This window comes from Equus przewalskii, chromosome 1 (genome assembly GCF_037783145.1).
Source record: "Equus przewalskii isolate Varuska chromosome 1, EquPr2, whole genome shotgun sequence".
Lineage (NCBI taxonomy): Eukaryota > Metazoa > Chordata > Mammalia > Perissodactyla > Equidae > Equus > Equus przewalskii.
In genome coordinates this window covers 44,629,910-44,647,230 of record NC_091831.1, presented here as the reverse complement: position 1 = coordinate 44,647,230, position 17,321 = coordinate 44,629,910, and the positions used below count along the sequence as shown (strand labels likewise).

Genomic DNA, 17,321 nt, shown 5'->3' with positions numbered 1-17,321 from the left:
GAATAGGCACCACTGTTGAAAAGGGATGTTATGTAGAAATCACAAATTGCAATGTTTAAATCCTTTGTTGATAAAACAAGTGATGAAAAGATAATATGGTAACCAGGAAGATTTCTAGATACCTGCACTTTGACTTAGAAGTATCCCAGGGCTGTTGATGGATAACCCTAGTAATATATGAAAAACTATCACAGGAAACAAGTTTCCTGGTTATTATCAAAGGACTCTGGTGAAACCCATTGATCAAAATGGAAAGTTTTTAGAAATGATAAGAATATTCAATCTGAAACTTATGCTCACATTCTATTTTCAGCTGATTAGAATGCCAACTGTAATTTTCAAGGGGACTAAACTACAATATCGAATTCTTTAATTCATCTTATATTCAAATGATCCGAAATATGTATCTTTACCTTTTCACAGACATCCAATGACACCTTTGAAATTCCCCTCATGTTGACTGGAAACGTAGTGTTAAGAAAGAGGCTCAATTATGAAGATAAGACTCGCTACTTTGTCATCATCCAGGCTAATGTGAGTATTGAATTTCTCTTACTTTACTCCTGTGAACTTAGGAGGTAAAAACCTTATGCAAAATGTGTAAGTGCTCGTAGAGTGTTCAGTGTAATTTGCAACCTCAACAAGGTCGTCCTGCCCTCTGTGTAATTTATATATTATATCGTTCCAGCTGAAGAATGGGATAGGATGGGGTGAGAGGCTTGTTTCCACTCATTGTGTTCTACACTCTCTGAATCACTTGCACCCACTCTTCAATAATTTGTTTTTAGTTCAAACTGAAGTATTTCTCAAAGTGTGGTCCACCAAACAGCTGCAGCTGAATCACCTCGGGAGCATATTAAAAATGCAGATTTCTGGACCCAACCTCAGACCGTCTGAAGAAAAGTTGTAGAGGGCAGAAGTAGAATACTTGCATTCTTTAGTAGCTCTCTAGGGGATTCCAAAGTACACTAAAGGTGGAGAACAGCTGTTGAATTGGTAACCTTTCCCTCATGCCTATCGTTTATTGACTAGCTGCTCACCAGATATCGACTACTATAACCATAACTGTGATATGTGGACAGGAGTAACAGAAAACCTGAAAAACAGTTGCTTATATAACATGGTCATTTATTGTTATTATTATTATTTTAATAAAATCCCTAGATTTATGTGGTTCAAGGGTTGGTTTGACAGCTCAAGTATATCACCAAAGACTTGACTTCCTTCTCTCCTTCCACTCTGCCCTTCCCTGAAGTTTGGCTATTTTTCCAATGTCTTATCTGTTGGGTGCTGGGGACTACCACAGTCATGAGCATCACAGCTGTATTTCAAGTCTGAGTGTAAGCAAGAAGAAAGAGTTGAAAAACTAGGACTCTTTTTATGTTTATTGATTCTGTCTTCTTTTATCTGAGAGGAAACTCTTTCCCAGAGCCCTCTCCCACCCAGCTTCCCCCTACAGAACTGGATCACATAGTCAGCATAGTGGAAAGGAAGGTTGAGGAAGTCTGTGTGTGGTAAAGAAGAATGAGATATCATCTCTGGATGACACCAGGAATGGTTCATCTCCCGGGGCTGGGCACATTGATGACCTGGAAAAGAAAATTCAACAGCAAGGAGAAGAATGGAGCTGGCATTTTTGCAAAAAACCAGCAGGGCTGGCCACAGATAGCATCTAACATTGAAAAACTCCCATAGCAAGTGACAGGGCCACGTTCCGAAAGGTAGGCAGACCCTGAAGGCAGTCTGTGCCTTTAATGATGCCTAAGTATTAAAATCTTACTTATACAACAGAACAGAAAGACAGCCGTGAGAGGCAAAGGTAAATATCCTCCATCAGCTGTTCTGAGCCAGTTTATAGGCAACAAACTGTCACTAAATGGCCATATTTTGCCTTTCTTAGAGATACTTCACCAGAAAGTGTGTATGTGTGTGTGTATACACACATATATCTATAAATGCATATCTAAAATGTATATGGGTAAATAAAGACAGAAATCTAATATTTGAAACCCGAATTCTAGGCTTTCATTCAATTTCTTTTTTTCAATTCAATGTGGATTGTCTTGGTGTCCAATGGTAGAGACTAGAGTGAAAACTGTTGTTATAGGAAAAAGTAAAATCTACTGGAGAAGAGCCTTTCAGAGCTACTCAAAACACTGAAGTCTTTTAAAAAAAAAAAATTTCTACATAAGTAAAAATGTGAAGGAAGTATTTAATTTCCCTGTCTGACTCAGAATTTCTAACATAATTTATGGAAAAGTCAGATTGCTGTGGAATGTATTTGAAAGCTAATTTTAATTGTGCTATTTAAAATGAGCTAATTTTTGTAAACAAATGGAAGCTAAAAGAAATCTTCTGAATTGTTGTCTAATTTGAAATGTTTATAAAGCCAAATAGAACAATTTGCATCCAGTTTGCTAGACTACTCATAACTGAGGGAGAGAGTGATACGTTTTTAGCATCTGAGGGATAAAATTATGAAATAGAAGGCTATACATGAATGATTGAACAGATGGAATAGAATTGGTGAGAAGTTGAAGGAAGATTTGAATTTATCTGTAATAATAACTTCTATAAGAAATTTAAATTATACCATGCAAAATGTGAATATTGAATACAGACTATAAGCTTTTTGTTGTTTTTGAAGATTTTCAGAATTATATCCTTTTAATAGCTGTAGAATATACCAAAATTAGGATGTATCACGACTTATTCAACTATACTTTGAGGTTTTTTTGCTTGTTTGTTTGTTTTTGTTTTTTGAACTGGAATTGATGGCTACCCTCATGACTCTTATGAGAGGCTGTGAATGCAGTATGGTGGTAAAAAAACCTCTAGAACCACATTGATTGGATTGAAATCCCAGTTCTGCTATTTACTAGCTGTGTGACTTTGGGCATACTTTGTATGTTGGTTGCTTAACTAATAAAATGGAAATATTAGTGAAATATACCACATAGAGTTCTTGTATTAGCAAGTTAGCAAATATAAATGTACTTAGACTAATGCTTGGAATATATTCTGATATCATTACAGTGTTACATAAACCACTAAATGCTGGTACTTTATAGAATCAAAAGTGGATAATTAAAAACTGGCACTACTATGAGAAAAAGTATGCATATATATGTATATATGTATATGTATGCAGATACTTTTAATTTTAGTAGACAATGCCATATTATTTTCTAAGTGTTATAACACATCACATCCCCACAAATTATAAAGCGGCATGCCCATTGACTTCACATTTTAGATGTATACTTTACTTAAAACAGTGGGTAATTGGAACCAGAAAACTGGTTTCTATTTGCTTGAGGGCTGATTGTGGGTGTCTCTTCCCAATTCCAAGTTCGCAATTCCTCACATTTGTGGCCATGATGGGAGTATTTATAGTAAGAAAAGTGACAAATGCTATGAATCAGGGCTTCTTGTCTCAGACAGCTGGTTGTTAAACCTTTACTGCTTTGTATATACCAATATCTATATAATTTATATCTTTATATGTATATAGGATAATGACATCCACATATCTAAAATATCTCTCTAATTATTCTTTTATAGTCTTCATTGTTTTTTGTTGTTTTATTGGTGGTATGTAAACCAAAGTACAATGTAAATTATGTACATTAAAAATCTACATATTATCTTGGAGTCATAAGGAGAATTGAAATACGGGCAATCAATTTTGCCTTTAAAGTCAGTGGAATCTAAGAGGTCTGATGATAAATTACTGAACATTGCTCAGCTTGGGCCTGGCTTTGCTTATGGTACAAAGGTTTGATTTGCAAAGTGAGGCATCAAATTTCATGTGGCTGGGAGGTTTCTTTTTATCCATGTGAACACGCTGTGATTCTTAAATAACATGGAAGAGTTTTGGTTGATCAATGTTAGAAAACATATCACTTGTTATCTTGAGAATATGTGCAGCAACATTCCCCACTGTGTTTATTTTAAATATAAATATCCAACGAGGGAATGATTAATTCTAGAAAACAGGAGAAAAAAATCCAGGAAAGGAAGTTCAGTGAAGTACAAAGATCAAGGAGTTTTCATTTTGTTGAAATTGCCAATACATTCCGTGACCAAAAGCTTCAATTTTGGTATGTTACTCTAAGTCACAAAAGAATCAAACTCCCCCATCCATACATTTTCTTCAAATCCACTTCTCCTTTGCATTACTGTCATCCTGTGGGAAATACTAAGGACTCTTAAGTACTCGAGAGCCCTTAAATAATTGTCAGAAAGAAAAAGTTTACGTTTAATTTAGAATCATTGCAAGAGCAATTTCTGAATTATCTTAACAATAGTAGGGCTATTCAATATTTTCTCCTATTCTCTAAATATATTCTACATTTTCTCAAATATCAAAAATCTAGAGACTAGCTGTCTTTCATGATAAGATATTATAATTCCTTAAAATATAGTGCTATTATTTCTTTTTTAGCTCTAGTCTTGTCTTTTAACGGCAATGCATACTCAAAATGTGTGTAAACATCGTGATCCTATGGATTTGGATATAAAAGTCACTTTCTATACTTTTGGATTTCAACCTATGTAAACAACTTTTCAGAAATAACCCACCCTGACCTTTCCTTATATCTGTTCCTTACCAATATGTGGAACCAGTGCTAATTTTACACCCATCCTTTATTGCTCTGCCAATTTCTCGGGCGTATTCTAGAGAGTGGGACTGAAATGAGAGGATAGTGGTTAATGAAGATATGTAAGCATGTGGAGATGTAAGATATGATACTATTCTGTCTACTAGTATGCATAAAAATTTAAGGAAAAGTAGGTAAATGTCTCAAAGACAGACTTTCAAGGGAAAAAAAAGAATTCACTTCCAAAGTGATTTAGAGCAACTCAATCTTGCTGCTGTTTTCTTTTCTGAATAAAGAAATCTAACAGAATCAAGTTACTGGGATAAGTTCTAAAATTTCTGTCAGTGATATTCCATCTATCATTAGTGAACAGAAGCAAAAAAAACACCTCAATGGTCTTAAGTAACTGAGTTAAGATCAAAAGACTCAGGGCAGCTCTGTAACTATGGCAACTTTTTTTTTCTTTCTCTACTGCAAATACTTGATAATGTAATGAAAGAGTCTTTAATATTTGTATCTACGAGCAAGTCTAGTAGGTGCTTCTAGCCATTTTATTAAACTACAAACTGCTTGAATACCGAGTATGTAAATGTGAGAAATCTCTGTATTCCAAGGTTCCTATGACACTGCCTTAAAAATAAATCAGAACATCAGCATGTCTGTCTCATACTCATTCTAAATCCGGGTTTCATATAATTTCATAGTATCAGTTAGACTTTACGTGTTTTCTGACCCCACTTCACACAACTAATATTTAACTTAATCCACTTCTAAATACAGAGCAGGTAATTAGAAATTAGCATTTGCCTCTAGTTTGATCAAAGAATAGTGGGTAATTAAACTATTTTATAGCAAGAAAGCCTTTCAGTTGGGTTGAAGGAGTAGAAGTCTTACTTATCATCTGCCGGTTAGAGGAGTTTTATTGCCTTAACATTTTCGCAGTTGAAATATTTGCAATTTCATAAAAATGTGCTTTGTAAAGAGTGGATTGTGACAATGAGTTAGTTATCTCTGAGTTATCTATAAAAGTAATTTTCTTTTATAAAGCTCTACCAGGCACGTATCTCTTTTTTTTAAAAAAGAAATTGTTTCTTTCTTGCAATGTATTCATGAAAATTTCTACTTTTTTAATAAATAATTCATTCAAAAACAGCAGGTGTCTTTGATAGGCCAGATGTCAGGTTACAATATGATTCTGAAGACTTGAACATTGTGTTGCCGTTGGACGGGGCCAGAGGATTGGAGGCTTTGAATAAAGATGCTAAAGATTTAGGGACCAGGTCAATACCACTTCCTTGTGAGGCATTGACAGAATGCTTCAGCTAGGTCAAATCCCACACTCTGATGAATATTCCCATGGTTTTCTTGCTTCTGTGTTGAAGATACATGTAGGCTTTTAAATTTTTACATAAAAGTGCTTTTTTCCCCCCTACAAATAAGCTTTTTATTTGTTTCCATTAAAAGTCTGAATTTTAAAGAGATTCTTGAACTGGTGGCTCATATCCATCAGCTTGTTCAACTTTAGCACTTGTCTCATCCCCAGTAGCTTTTCCAGACCTAATACCTTCACCATGAAGTTCCATGCGTTTTCCTAATTCAAATTTGAGCTTCTTTAGCATTTTTACTTTTCTAACAAAGACATCATGGAGCAGATAAATAGTTTGGCAAGGCTTTTCTACATTAATTCCAATACTGCCTGAAATCAATTTATTGACCACTTCTTTCAAGTCATTTGTCTGCACCTCTTGGGTCATGACTTCCATCATCTTCTTCTGGATTTAGTGGACTTGTTGATGCTGAGTGTAAGAGATCTTCCTAATCTCCTTGTTACAAAAGGCGGTGCAAAGGGAGCCAAGAAGAAAGTGGTTGATCCATTTTCGAAGAAAGATTGGTGTGATGTGAAATCACCAGCTATGTCTAATGTAAGAAATATTGGAAAAACATTACTCACTAAGAACTCGAGGACCCAAAATTGCATCTGATGTCCTTAAGCGTTGTGTTTTTGAAGTAAGCCTTGCTGATCTGCAGAATGATGATGTTGCATTTAGAAAACTCAAGCTAACTACTGAGGATGTTCAGGGCAAAAACTGCATAACTAATTTCCATGGCAGTGATCTTACTCATGACAAAATATGCTCAATGGTCAAAAAGTGACAGACCATGATTGAAGCTCACCTTGATATCAAGACTCCCAATGGGGGCCGGCCAGTGGCTGAGTGGTTGGGTTTTCCTACTCCGCTGGCCCTGCCCAGGGTTTTACTGGTTGGGATCCTGGGTGCGGACACCGCACCGCTCGTCAGGCCATGCTGAGGCGGCTTCCCACATGCCACAGCTGGAGGGACCCACAACTGGAATGCACAGCTAGGTACTGGGGGTATTTGGGAAGAAAAAGCACAAAGAAGAAAAGAAAGATTGGCAGCAGTTGTTAGCTCAGGTGCCACTCTTTAAAAAAAGAAAAAAAAGACTACCAATGGCTATCTGCTTTGTCTCTGCTGTGTTGGTTTTACTAAAATATGCATATAAGCTTTTATGCTGGATTATTCTTTGTATCATCTGCAATTCCTTGCATAACTGTACTCGCAACAGTTAAATAGTGATTTATTTTTATGGAAGTTAATTAAAGGTTTCATGTAATTAAATGTTTAATGTTAGCAAATGTATAAATATGTGAAATAATATGCACATTAAGAAAATACAAATTTACCAGTCAGACTTAGATAAGTTTTAAAAGAGGAATATTCTTGCTTTCCAGTTACAGTACAGTTTCCTAAATTAATGAGATATTATCTTATTTTTAAATGTTTAAAATTTAAAATATTATCTTATTTCTTAAAAAAGGAAATAAGAGAAATGAGGAAGGAAAATGGGAGAGAAGAAGGAAGGAATTTTTTTGGTAGTTTTTAATATGTATTAGATTTTCACATAGCAATGAACAAAAATGTAAACTTAATGAAATCATATAAAATATTTATGCAAATAATTATGTTTTATTTATCACTCCCAATTTAGAATGCTATTTCTTTTACCCAGAGCAGTCTTGAGCAGTAGCATTTTACTAGAAAGAACAAAAGGTTTTTTGTCATTTTGTTTTTTATCTCAATTGCCAGGGGCTTTGTTTTAGACAACTTTTTAAGATCAAATTTGGTTCCAAACTGGGAGAAGAGCATCATGGATTAGCAACATCTTCCATGGGCTCACAAGTTAGGAGTGTGTATGAGACCTATTTTCAGATCTCTCTTTATGTTGCATGTATTGGTGTCAAATCATGGGGAATCTCCACATGTGTGGAAACCATGTTGATATTTTTTCATTGCTACCTCTCTGCTCAAAGTAGTGAAGAGGAGCAGAACCCAAAATGTTCCTCTTTGGCATATGGATTATTTTAGGCTGATTATTTTTAAAAACTAGCACACACCAGAGGAGTTCTGAAAATCATGTGTAAGTGACCCTTTTGTAAGAGCAATTGACACTTATAAGGGAAATCTCCATTTGTAAGGGTGTCTGCCTCTCTGTACCTGGAAGAGAAAGATAACTAAATTTGTAGAAACTCTTACCATTGGAGAAGGCATGCACTAAAATCTGCATAACTGCATACCCTTGTTTACTGTGCTCTGCCTGAAACTTTGGCTCCCCCTACCAGACACCTTCCTTTGTTCCCAGCTAGAGATGGTATTTAAGGTGATGGCTTGGGCCATTTAGGGGGTCACTCAATTTTTCTGGGTATCTCCCATGTATACAGGAGGTATACATATTGTTAAACTTATGTTTATTTTTCTCCTATTAATCTGCCTTTTATTACCTAGGGGGGCGATCTCAGCCAAGAACCTAGAAAGGTAGAGGGTAAATTATTTTTCCTTCCCCATAGTAGGATCTCTAGTCTTGTTTTTTTTTCCACTTAAAAATTTATGTTTCATATATCAACACTTTCTAAGCAATATCTTTTCCCATTATGAGATAAAAGCCTACATTATGTATTTTGGTAAATGTACACCATCTCTTATGCACTTGTATCCATTTTACGGTGAAGTTACAGTGATACAAAGCAGAAAGTAGTGAGGGATTTGTTGCTGACAGAGTGAAAGAAAGACAGGATAGAAATCCTCCACTTTGTGTATTACAGTGACAGGGTGACATATAAGGTGGGAGGCTGAGTAACATGCAAACTGTAGAAATGCTACTTCTGAGATATTAAAATATTTTTCCTACATCCAATATCACATAAAATTGTTATTTATTTAAAATTTTTCTTAGATTGATTCAGCTTTTTGTAAAACTTTATCCTAAGCAATCTTAATTTTAAAATGGTAAGTTTGATGAGCCTGTTGTGTTTTCTAAAATTTGAAAATAAACCCATAAATTTATGTTAAATTATGTTATTCTATACATACTCAAAATTCACATTTAAAGTAAAATTTTAAAAGTTTGTTTGTGGACCACCAAAATTATCTCATGTGTTACATGCTGTTCCCTACTGTACTTTCAACTGTACTAGATATAATAAATATCATCTCCTGGTTGTTCTCCCTAGAAACCCATTTTTTCTTTCTGCAGAAGCCTTTTTCCCCTATTCCTCATTAAGTTAGGTATACAAACCCAACTTTATAGTTTGTGGTAATGTATGTTTATGCAGGTGCTAATTGTTTTCTTTTTCTTCATGGCCATAAAATGCCCCCAGAGAAAGGATTCATGGCAGACTCACTTCCAGAAGTTTCTGTCTTTAGTGAGATAGGGGAAGCTCTGAGAAGGCTTCTTTCCATATATGTTCAATCTCAAATGTCTTTAGTTTTAAATAATTTTTATATCCACTCTGAGGATTCCAGTGAGTTTCACACTTTGGAAATTTAAGGGTTTTTTCCCCATGTTTTGGCCACAATGTATCTTATAATGAATCCAAACATCAAAGAATACTAGAGTCACAGAGTTATTACATTCCAGAAAGGTTGCACTTGCAAAATTCCACCAATAGAGCTTCCTGCTTTCTGAGATCTTACCTTAGAACACTTCTTTACAACCTTTCTTGAGCAACTAGATTGGGCACAAGCATAACTGGAATGCAGTATTGTGCACCAAGCTCAATAAAGAGGGATATTTTTAAATTGGTAAGCAAATATTAATGTCTGGTAAATGTCACATGAGAAAACATTTTATAAGCAACATATCAACAAATACCAGTCTATTGGTATATTACTTTTAAAAAAATTTTCATGAGGTACATTCACATAACATAAAATTAACCATTTTAAAGTAAACAATTCAGTGACATCTGGCACATTCACATTATTGTTCACTCTCTACCTCTGTTTATTTCCCAAACATTTTCATCGCTCCAAAAAGAAACTTTGTACCCCTTAATCAGTGGCTTCTCATGCCCATCCCTGCTCTCTCAGCCCCTTGCACCTGCCAATTTGTGTACTGTCTCTATGGATTTATCTAGTCTGATATTTCAAATAAGTGGAATTGTACAATACGTAACTTTTTGTCTGACTTTTTTCACTTAGCATAATGTTTTCAACATTCACTCACGTTGTAGTATATATATCAGTACTTCGTCCCTTTTTGTGGCTGTGCTATTGTATATATGCATTTGTCTCTCCATTCATTCACTGGTGGATATTCCAACTGTTTCCAACTTTTAGCTATTGTGAATACTGCTGCGATGAACATGCATGTAAGTATAATGACTTTTTAGAGTTGTACAAAAAAGAATTTTAAAGAGATAGAAAAATATAATGATTCTTCAGGATAATTAAATACTATGAAAGGAAGGCATTTCCAGATTCTACCATCATGAGTGACAACCTACCACCACCAGTTTCATGGTAGATGTTCTGGATGGAGATGATTGGGTCCAATGTTTCTTCTTTGTGTCCTTGTGATAGATATTCTTTAGATAAATATAATTAATGTAAATTTCTAATGAAATCATTGCTGCTCCTTCTAATGAAATCATTCCTGCTCCAAAAAAGAGATTTCTATCCAAAGAAATGGAAAGAGAAAAAAGAAAGTAACTTTACAGTGCGGAAATCTGACGAACACCATCTCAGCCAGGTGATCAGGGTTAACGTAAGAGATAAATCATGTTAGTAATATACACTTTTTTTTTTTTTTGAGGAAGATTAGCCCTGAGCTAACTACTGCCAGTCCTCCTTTTTTTTGCTGAGGAAGCCTGGCCCTGAGCTATGTCCGCACCCGGGATCAGTAATATACACTCTTGGTATAAGGTGAAGAGATGACACTTTACCTTTGTGGTTTTCCTCCCTAAACTGCATAATCTCAGTCTAATCTTGAGAAAAACAACAGACAAAGCCTGCAGTGAGGGACATTCTACAAAATATCTGACTAGTACTCAAAATTGTCAAGGTAATCAAAAACAAGGGAAGTCTGAGAAATTGTCAGAGCCAAAAGGAGCCTAAGAAGACATGATGGCTGGTATCCTGGATGGTATCCTGAAAGAAAAAAATGGTAAAAGCTGGGTAAAAACTAGGGAAATCTCAATAAGTATGCATTTTAGTTAATAGCAATGTATGGTCAAAGCAAAAATTTCACTGGACAAAGTTAAATGGGGAAGGAAGACTTTATTCAAGACTGTGGCAATGGGGAGACCAGATTGCTGTCTGAACTCAACTCGGCTCAAAAGAAAGACTGGAGAGTTGTTAAGAGCTGGAGTGGGAGTTCTCAACACAAAGCAAAAACCTTTTTTTTGTATCTATATGAGATAATATTAACTCAACTTATTGTGGTAATCTTTTCACAATATGTGTAAATCAAATCATTATGCTATCCACCTTAAACTTATACAGTGCTGTATGTGAATTATGTCTCAATAAAACTGGAAAATAAAATAAAACAAGAAAACAAACCAAAATCAAAGCTAAAAGCCAAAAAAACAAAAAAAGAAACCTCTGTTCTCTTGGCAATATGTCTAATGGAAAAAAGTTCAAACATAATTCCCAAAACTGCTGCAAGGTCACTCTTCTCAGAAACTGTAGCTTTTTAGAATATCAGAGAATAAAAACAAAATAAAACAGTTCTCATTTAGAAACTTGGAAAATTAGGTTATTTTAGTGATGTCAGCAGACTACATGGAGACACAGAATGCTCTCAAAATACTTAATAATAGAAAAGCTTATGTGAAATATGAAAAAATACTTCCCTAATAAGAGTACAGCAGATCTGGTGGGTTTTCCGCTTCTTTCCTTCTCTTTATTTCCCTCTTCATTTTTCTTTTCTGAGGTACTTTTTTAAGTAACTAAAATTTATCTAATAAACCTAAAATGCCTGAAGTATCATCCAAAAAAAAAAAAAAAACAGAACAAAAGATCTGGGGTGGGGGTGGAGGAATCAGGGGCCATCAGTGTTTGCTAATTGGCTCTCTCAAAGGAAAAGTTAACTTTTTTGTATCTTCCTGATGGGATAGTTTCACAGTTTGGAGGAGGCCTCCTGTGGAAGTTAGGCTCCGACCCCACTAAGGTGACTGGGAGGAGCTCTGTCTTCCATGATGATTACATCTCAAAAGAATGATTCCCAGGTCTTTGAGAAAGAATCTTGGGTTATGAAACTGGTGGCAGTTTGAGCTGGGAGAGGATTTACATCTTAAAGTGGTAGAGAAAGTATTTATAATCACAAGGTTCCTAAAGTAAAAGCTCTTAAGAAAAGGGAGGTCAGGTGCCTGTAGTGAGGAAGAAACCTGTCAATGCCTACACTTTAGTCAATGCCTACACTTTAGTCAAGATGAAGGGAAGAGTAAGTCCATCACATTGTCTTTTTTCTTTTTTCTTCTCTCACAGGACCGTGCACAAAATCTGAATGAACGACGAACCACCACCACCACCCTCACAGTGGATGTTCTGGATGGAGATGACTTGGGTCCAATGTTTCTTCCTTGTGTCCTTGTGCCAAACACTCGTGATTGTCGCCCACTCACCTATCAAGCTGCCATACCTGAGTTGAGAACTCCGGTAAGTATACTCTCACTTTTTCCCCTTCTCTTACCCCTCTTTAACCCTAATGAGATCCTGTTCAAATATTTTGAAGACATGTTAAGTGAGAACAGCAAACTTCACTATAAGGGTGTTGAAAAATATTTATGTTCAGAATCATTTTCAGAGAATATGGGCAAATTTTTGGTCACAATGCATAATTATATGATTTACAAAATAGAAAGTATGTCATGAAGCAACAATCCACTTAACACTGAGCATTTTATTTTTTCTACCTATAAATCATAACAGAATTCAGGGGCCGGCCCTGGGGCATAGTGGTTGAGTTCAGTGTGCTCCCCTTTGGTGGCCTGGGTTCTCAGATTTGGATCCCGGGCACAGACCTACACCACTTATCGATCATGCTGTGGCAGTGACCCACATGTAAAGTGGAGGGAGATTAGCATGGATGTTAGCTAAGGGCTAATCTTCCTCAAGCAAAAAAAGAGGAAGATTGGCAACAGCTGTTAGCTCAGGGCTAATCTTCCTCACCGAAAAAAAAAGGAAAAGAAACATCGTAACAGAGTTCAGTGTCCAACATATTCTGAGAAACTCAGAGAAATAACCAACATTTCCTGAAATTCACATATAAACATTCAGTCACAAGTCAGAGGATACACAGGTCAATAGGATACTCTTTAGCCTCTCAGAGTCCTGAAATATTATTGGAGATTATGCTTGGCTGTTTGAAAGTGGGAGCTAATGAATCCTGAATGCAAATATCTATCCCTTAAAGATGTATTATAAAGAAGCAGAAAGGTAAGGCATGAATACATATTTTCTACACTTGATTCCACATGTTTTGTTTTTTTTTAATTCTAATCGAGCTATAAATTACTACCAGCTTGGAATTCACATCTTGGATCTGCCTGGATGATAAATATTTTTACCTAAGAATAAAAATTATAAGGCAAATAGATATCCTGCTTAGGCCAAAATATCAATGTCTCCTATAAAAGTAAAAAAATATTAATTTTCTTTTAGAGAAGTCAGATTCCTAGGAGTTGACTATTTGACTAATGTTTTTGTTGTCCCTCTGGAAAGCATTCATCTTTCTGGGTTAGTAACATGGCTCATGATGTCAGAATTTGTTAGAAAGTATTTGAATTTTTTTGTCAAACATGTGAGAACTGTGGTTTTGGGGTTCTTCTCTGTATTGGAGATTTCTTTTAAGAATAAAACAGAAATTCCTTCTCCTAAACATCAATAGCATTACATTCTATTCACTTCAAAGAGTTCTTATCCATGTTATATCTATCAGCATTACTTGTAGTAGATCTTAAATGGTTGAGAATTACTTTTACGTCTCCTGGCACAAATAATTTCTGGTCTAGTTGACTTGCATAACCAAAAAGCCGGAGAAAAAAAGAATAAATGTTATGATGTGAATTGAATGAAGAAAATAATGTAAATTTCAGCTCAATGGAGTAATTATTCAGACCAAAAGGCTAACAAAGAACTTATCTAGACAAATAGTTGTAGATTATCTAAGGTTATATTTCAAGATATTATTTTGTTGAATGCCGATAAGAAGATTATTAGTGACGGTGAACATGGTGAGAAAAAAATATTTTTAGTATTAATTTATTTTTCCAAGTTAATTTATGTAGCTTGTGTGCCAGTGAGATCCCAACAGAAGGGATATACTGGTATAATATAGACTAAAATCAATGAATCAGTCTGGTGGCTGTTTAGCAGAACTTGATGTAGTCAGAGAAGTAAAGGAAGCCAGATGTTGCAGCTTAAGAAGCAGAATGCATTGACTTTATAAAGGATCTTTGAGTGTCCCTTCCTCTCTTTTCCTGATTACAGACTAAGTATCTTTCTCACTTCCATGCAGTTTCATGCTAGAGACAAGGCCATCCTCCAGCTTTGGGGTAACAATATAAATGATAATAATGACTAATCACTGTATAGCTTGTTCACTTTGTCATGAACTGTTGCTAAACTCTATAAAAATATTAATTGAAATCCTTTTGGCTAGTTAGCATTATTATAGTCATTTTACAGATGAGATCTCTGAGGTACAACAAGTTTAAGTAACTTTCCATCGTCTTACAGTTAATAAGTAAAAAATGTTTTCTTTTAAAGCATGTAGCTTGAATTAAATGTTATGCTGTAAATTCCAGAATGATCAAACGTATGCTTCATAATCATTTCTATCATATTGACCCATTCTTTACCATTCTGTGAAACAAAAAAGATTTTAGTTTTACGTATTCAAATAATTATGCCAAGTATTTGTTCATAAAAGGGTATATTTTTATTGCCAAGTAGAAAAAAACAAATATGTTTACTTGCAAAATTAGGCACTAGTTCTCATTATCAGTAGCTTCATAACAAACCATCAAAACTAAGTGACTTTAAACTACAATCTTTAAATTTGCCCATAAAACTGCAGTTTTAGCAAACTTCAGGGAACATCTCATCTCTGCTCCACGTATCTTTGGCTGGACCACCTTGCCTGGGGGCTGGGTACCACTTTCAGAACCCTTAACCAAACCAAGTTGATTCTGGCTGTTGCCTGGAGCTCAAGGAGGCCTGTGCTCTGGAGGCTTCATCTGCATTCCATATGGGCCTCTCCTAGGTTGTTTGGGCTTCCTCACAGCAAGGCCCTGGGTTCCAAGAAAAAAACTTCTCAAGAGAATTAGGCAGAACTTTTTTATGGACTAGCTTTGTAATTCGCAGCGTCTGCTGTAGTCAAACCTCTGGCAGATTCAAGGAGTAAAAGTACATACCATCTTCTGATGAGAGGAGTATAGAAGTCACATTGTAAGAAGAACATAAGGGGAAGGAAGTTTTGTTGTGGCAACCACTGGAAAGTAAAATCAGCCATAGTACTGACATCAGGTTTCCTTGTGTTCCACCTGTCATGTTGGATACCATCTGGATGGCCGGGGTTAAGAACCGGAGCTAGTTTTTGAGTTTCACATTCAAATTGCTGTGTTTATGTCTGTCTTTTCATTTTTTAAAACTTTCTTTCTTTCTATTTTCTTTTATATATTTTGTTAAAATTTCTGGAAATTTCAATGAGATCTTGCTATTCAGAGTGAGAGAACTAGCCATTTATGTCAGGCAAACAGGACTCTAATTACATACTTGCCAAGCCTTTCCTGAACTAATTCTTCAAATTTTGAAAGCTTTGACATCTGCTTACCTTCTGTGTTGATGTGAAATTTTCCACCAATTACCTCAGTAGTATTCTTGTCTTGAGAAAACATTCTTAGTTCTACTACAAGGTGTGCAGAGTTTATCAGCTCAGAAAAACTTTAAAAGCTAGTGTAGTACAATGTTTAGCTCATAAACTAGGATATAATGAAAATAAAAATTTACTGTTTATTGAAATGCAAATAATCATGTTTAGAGATAAACTTACGTAATAAATGTTTTCTGTTTTTCTACTGCAGAAAACTGCCTCCAGCACAAATTAATGTCCTCACAAACACTAAGATTAATATTGTATTGAATATGTAAATATATAAATCTGGTGTCTCAGGGGTCCTAAAGCAATTCATAGTCCTGTGCTAATTATTATTTATCTATTAATTTGATAAACATCAACTGGACCCTAATATATGCTGAACTCTATGCTAATTGAGGGGACTTGAAAACGGGGATGACATAAAATCCTTCCAATATATTGTGTAAATTTGTTCTCACTTTCTGACTCTCTTAAAATTGTTATTATGCCTGTCTAGTGGACATCTTTTAGTATTATGGAAAAATTCTATGAAATTTGGAGAGTATAGAATCCACGGCTCTATTTTCTCGATTTTGTATTGAAGCACAAATACACAGTAAATCCTTACACGTCTTTTTCAGAACACAGTGTTTGCATACTGTTTGGTTGGTTGGTTTTTAGCTGAATAATTTGTCCCTGTATTAATTTGATAATATTAATAGTGTTAATTTGATAATATTAACATATTATTAATTTGATAATATTAACATATTTTCTGTGTCTTCACTATATCTATACTTTTCTTTCTTTATTGTGCCATACAGTTTTCAGTATTTCAGCAATTGTTGTTTAGCAGACATAGTCATGTAGTAGCTAGAATGCACACCTTAATGAGTTCTTCCCCATCTGTGTTTAAAACGTTCGTTGTATTCTAGAACTGGCTAGCCACAAACACCTCCTCTAGAGTCTTTGTCATAAAGAACTTAGTTTTCAGGTAACTGTCAAAGATAGCCCTCTGCTATATTTATAGTGCTCTCTCCTTCCAGGGAAGATTTCTCAGTTATTACAAGGGTGGTGGTGATTTGCAGAGATGTATAACATTTAAAATTTCCTCTTGCCTCATATTCATTAAACGTATTATAATCGGGGAACTCCCTCCCCCTTGATGGCCCTAAGTTTCTCCTCTAAAAGCTTTGATGGTCTTTTTTTTTAACTGAATCTTTCTGCTGGATTCTTTTATTTGTTTGTTAGTTTATTTATTTATTCATGCTTATTCTTAAATCTTAGGGATTTTCTAGACTTCTATTCTTTGCAGCTTTTTTTCTTAACGGTAGTTTGCATGAAGATTCACCAAACTTACATTGAGTTCTATTTTTTTCCAAATAGGGATGATCTGTGTGTTGTAGAATTGTTTTCTGACTTGAAGTCTCTCCTGATTTCGAAGCTTACATTTTTCACTTTTTCTAGATATTTTTACGTGTATTTCCCACAGATTCCTCATTATCCTTTCTCATGCATTCTAATGCATCCACGCCTACTCTCATGTTACCTCTTGTT

The 17,321-nt window shown here is 35.2% G+C and overlaps 1 protein-coding gene across 3 annotated transcripts in view; it reads left to right on the top strand.

Moving 5' to 3' along the window:
- Positions 1-17,321, top strand: part of PCDH15 (protocadherin related 15) — a 954,225-nt gene that overhangs the window by 529,914 nt on the left and 406,990 nt on the right. For all 3 annotated transcript variants that reach the window (XM_070611305.1, XM_070611290.1, XM_070611296.1), the window contains 2 exons: positions 424-534; positions 12,392-12,562. In XM_070611305.1, the coding sequence (XP_070467406.1) occupies positions 424-534; positions 12,392-12,562 (282 nt within the window). The remainder of the gene's footprint in view (positions 1-423; positions 535-12,391; positions 12,563-17,321) is intronic.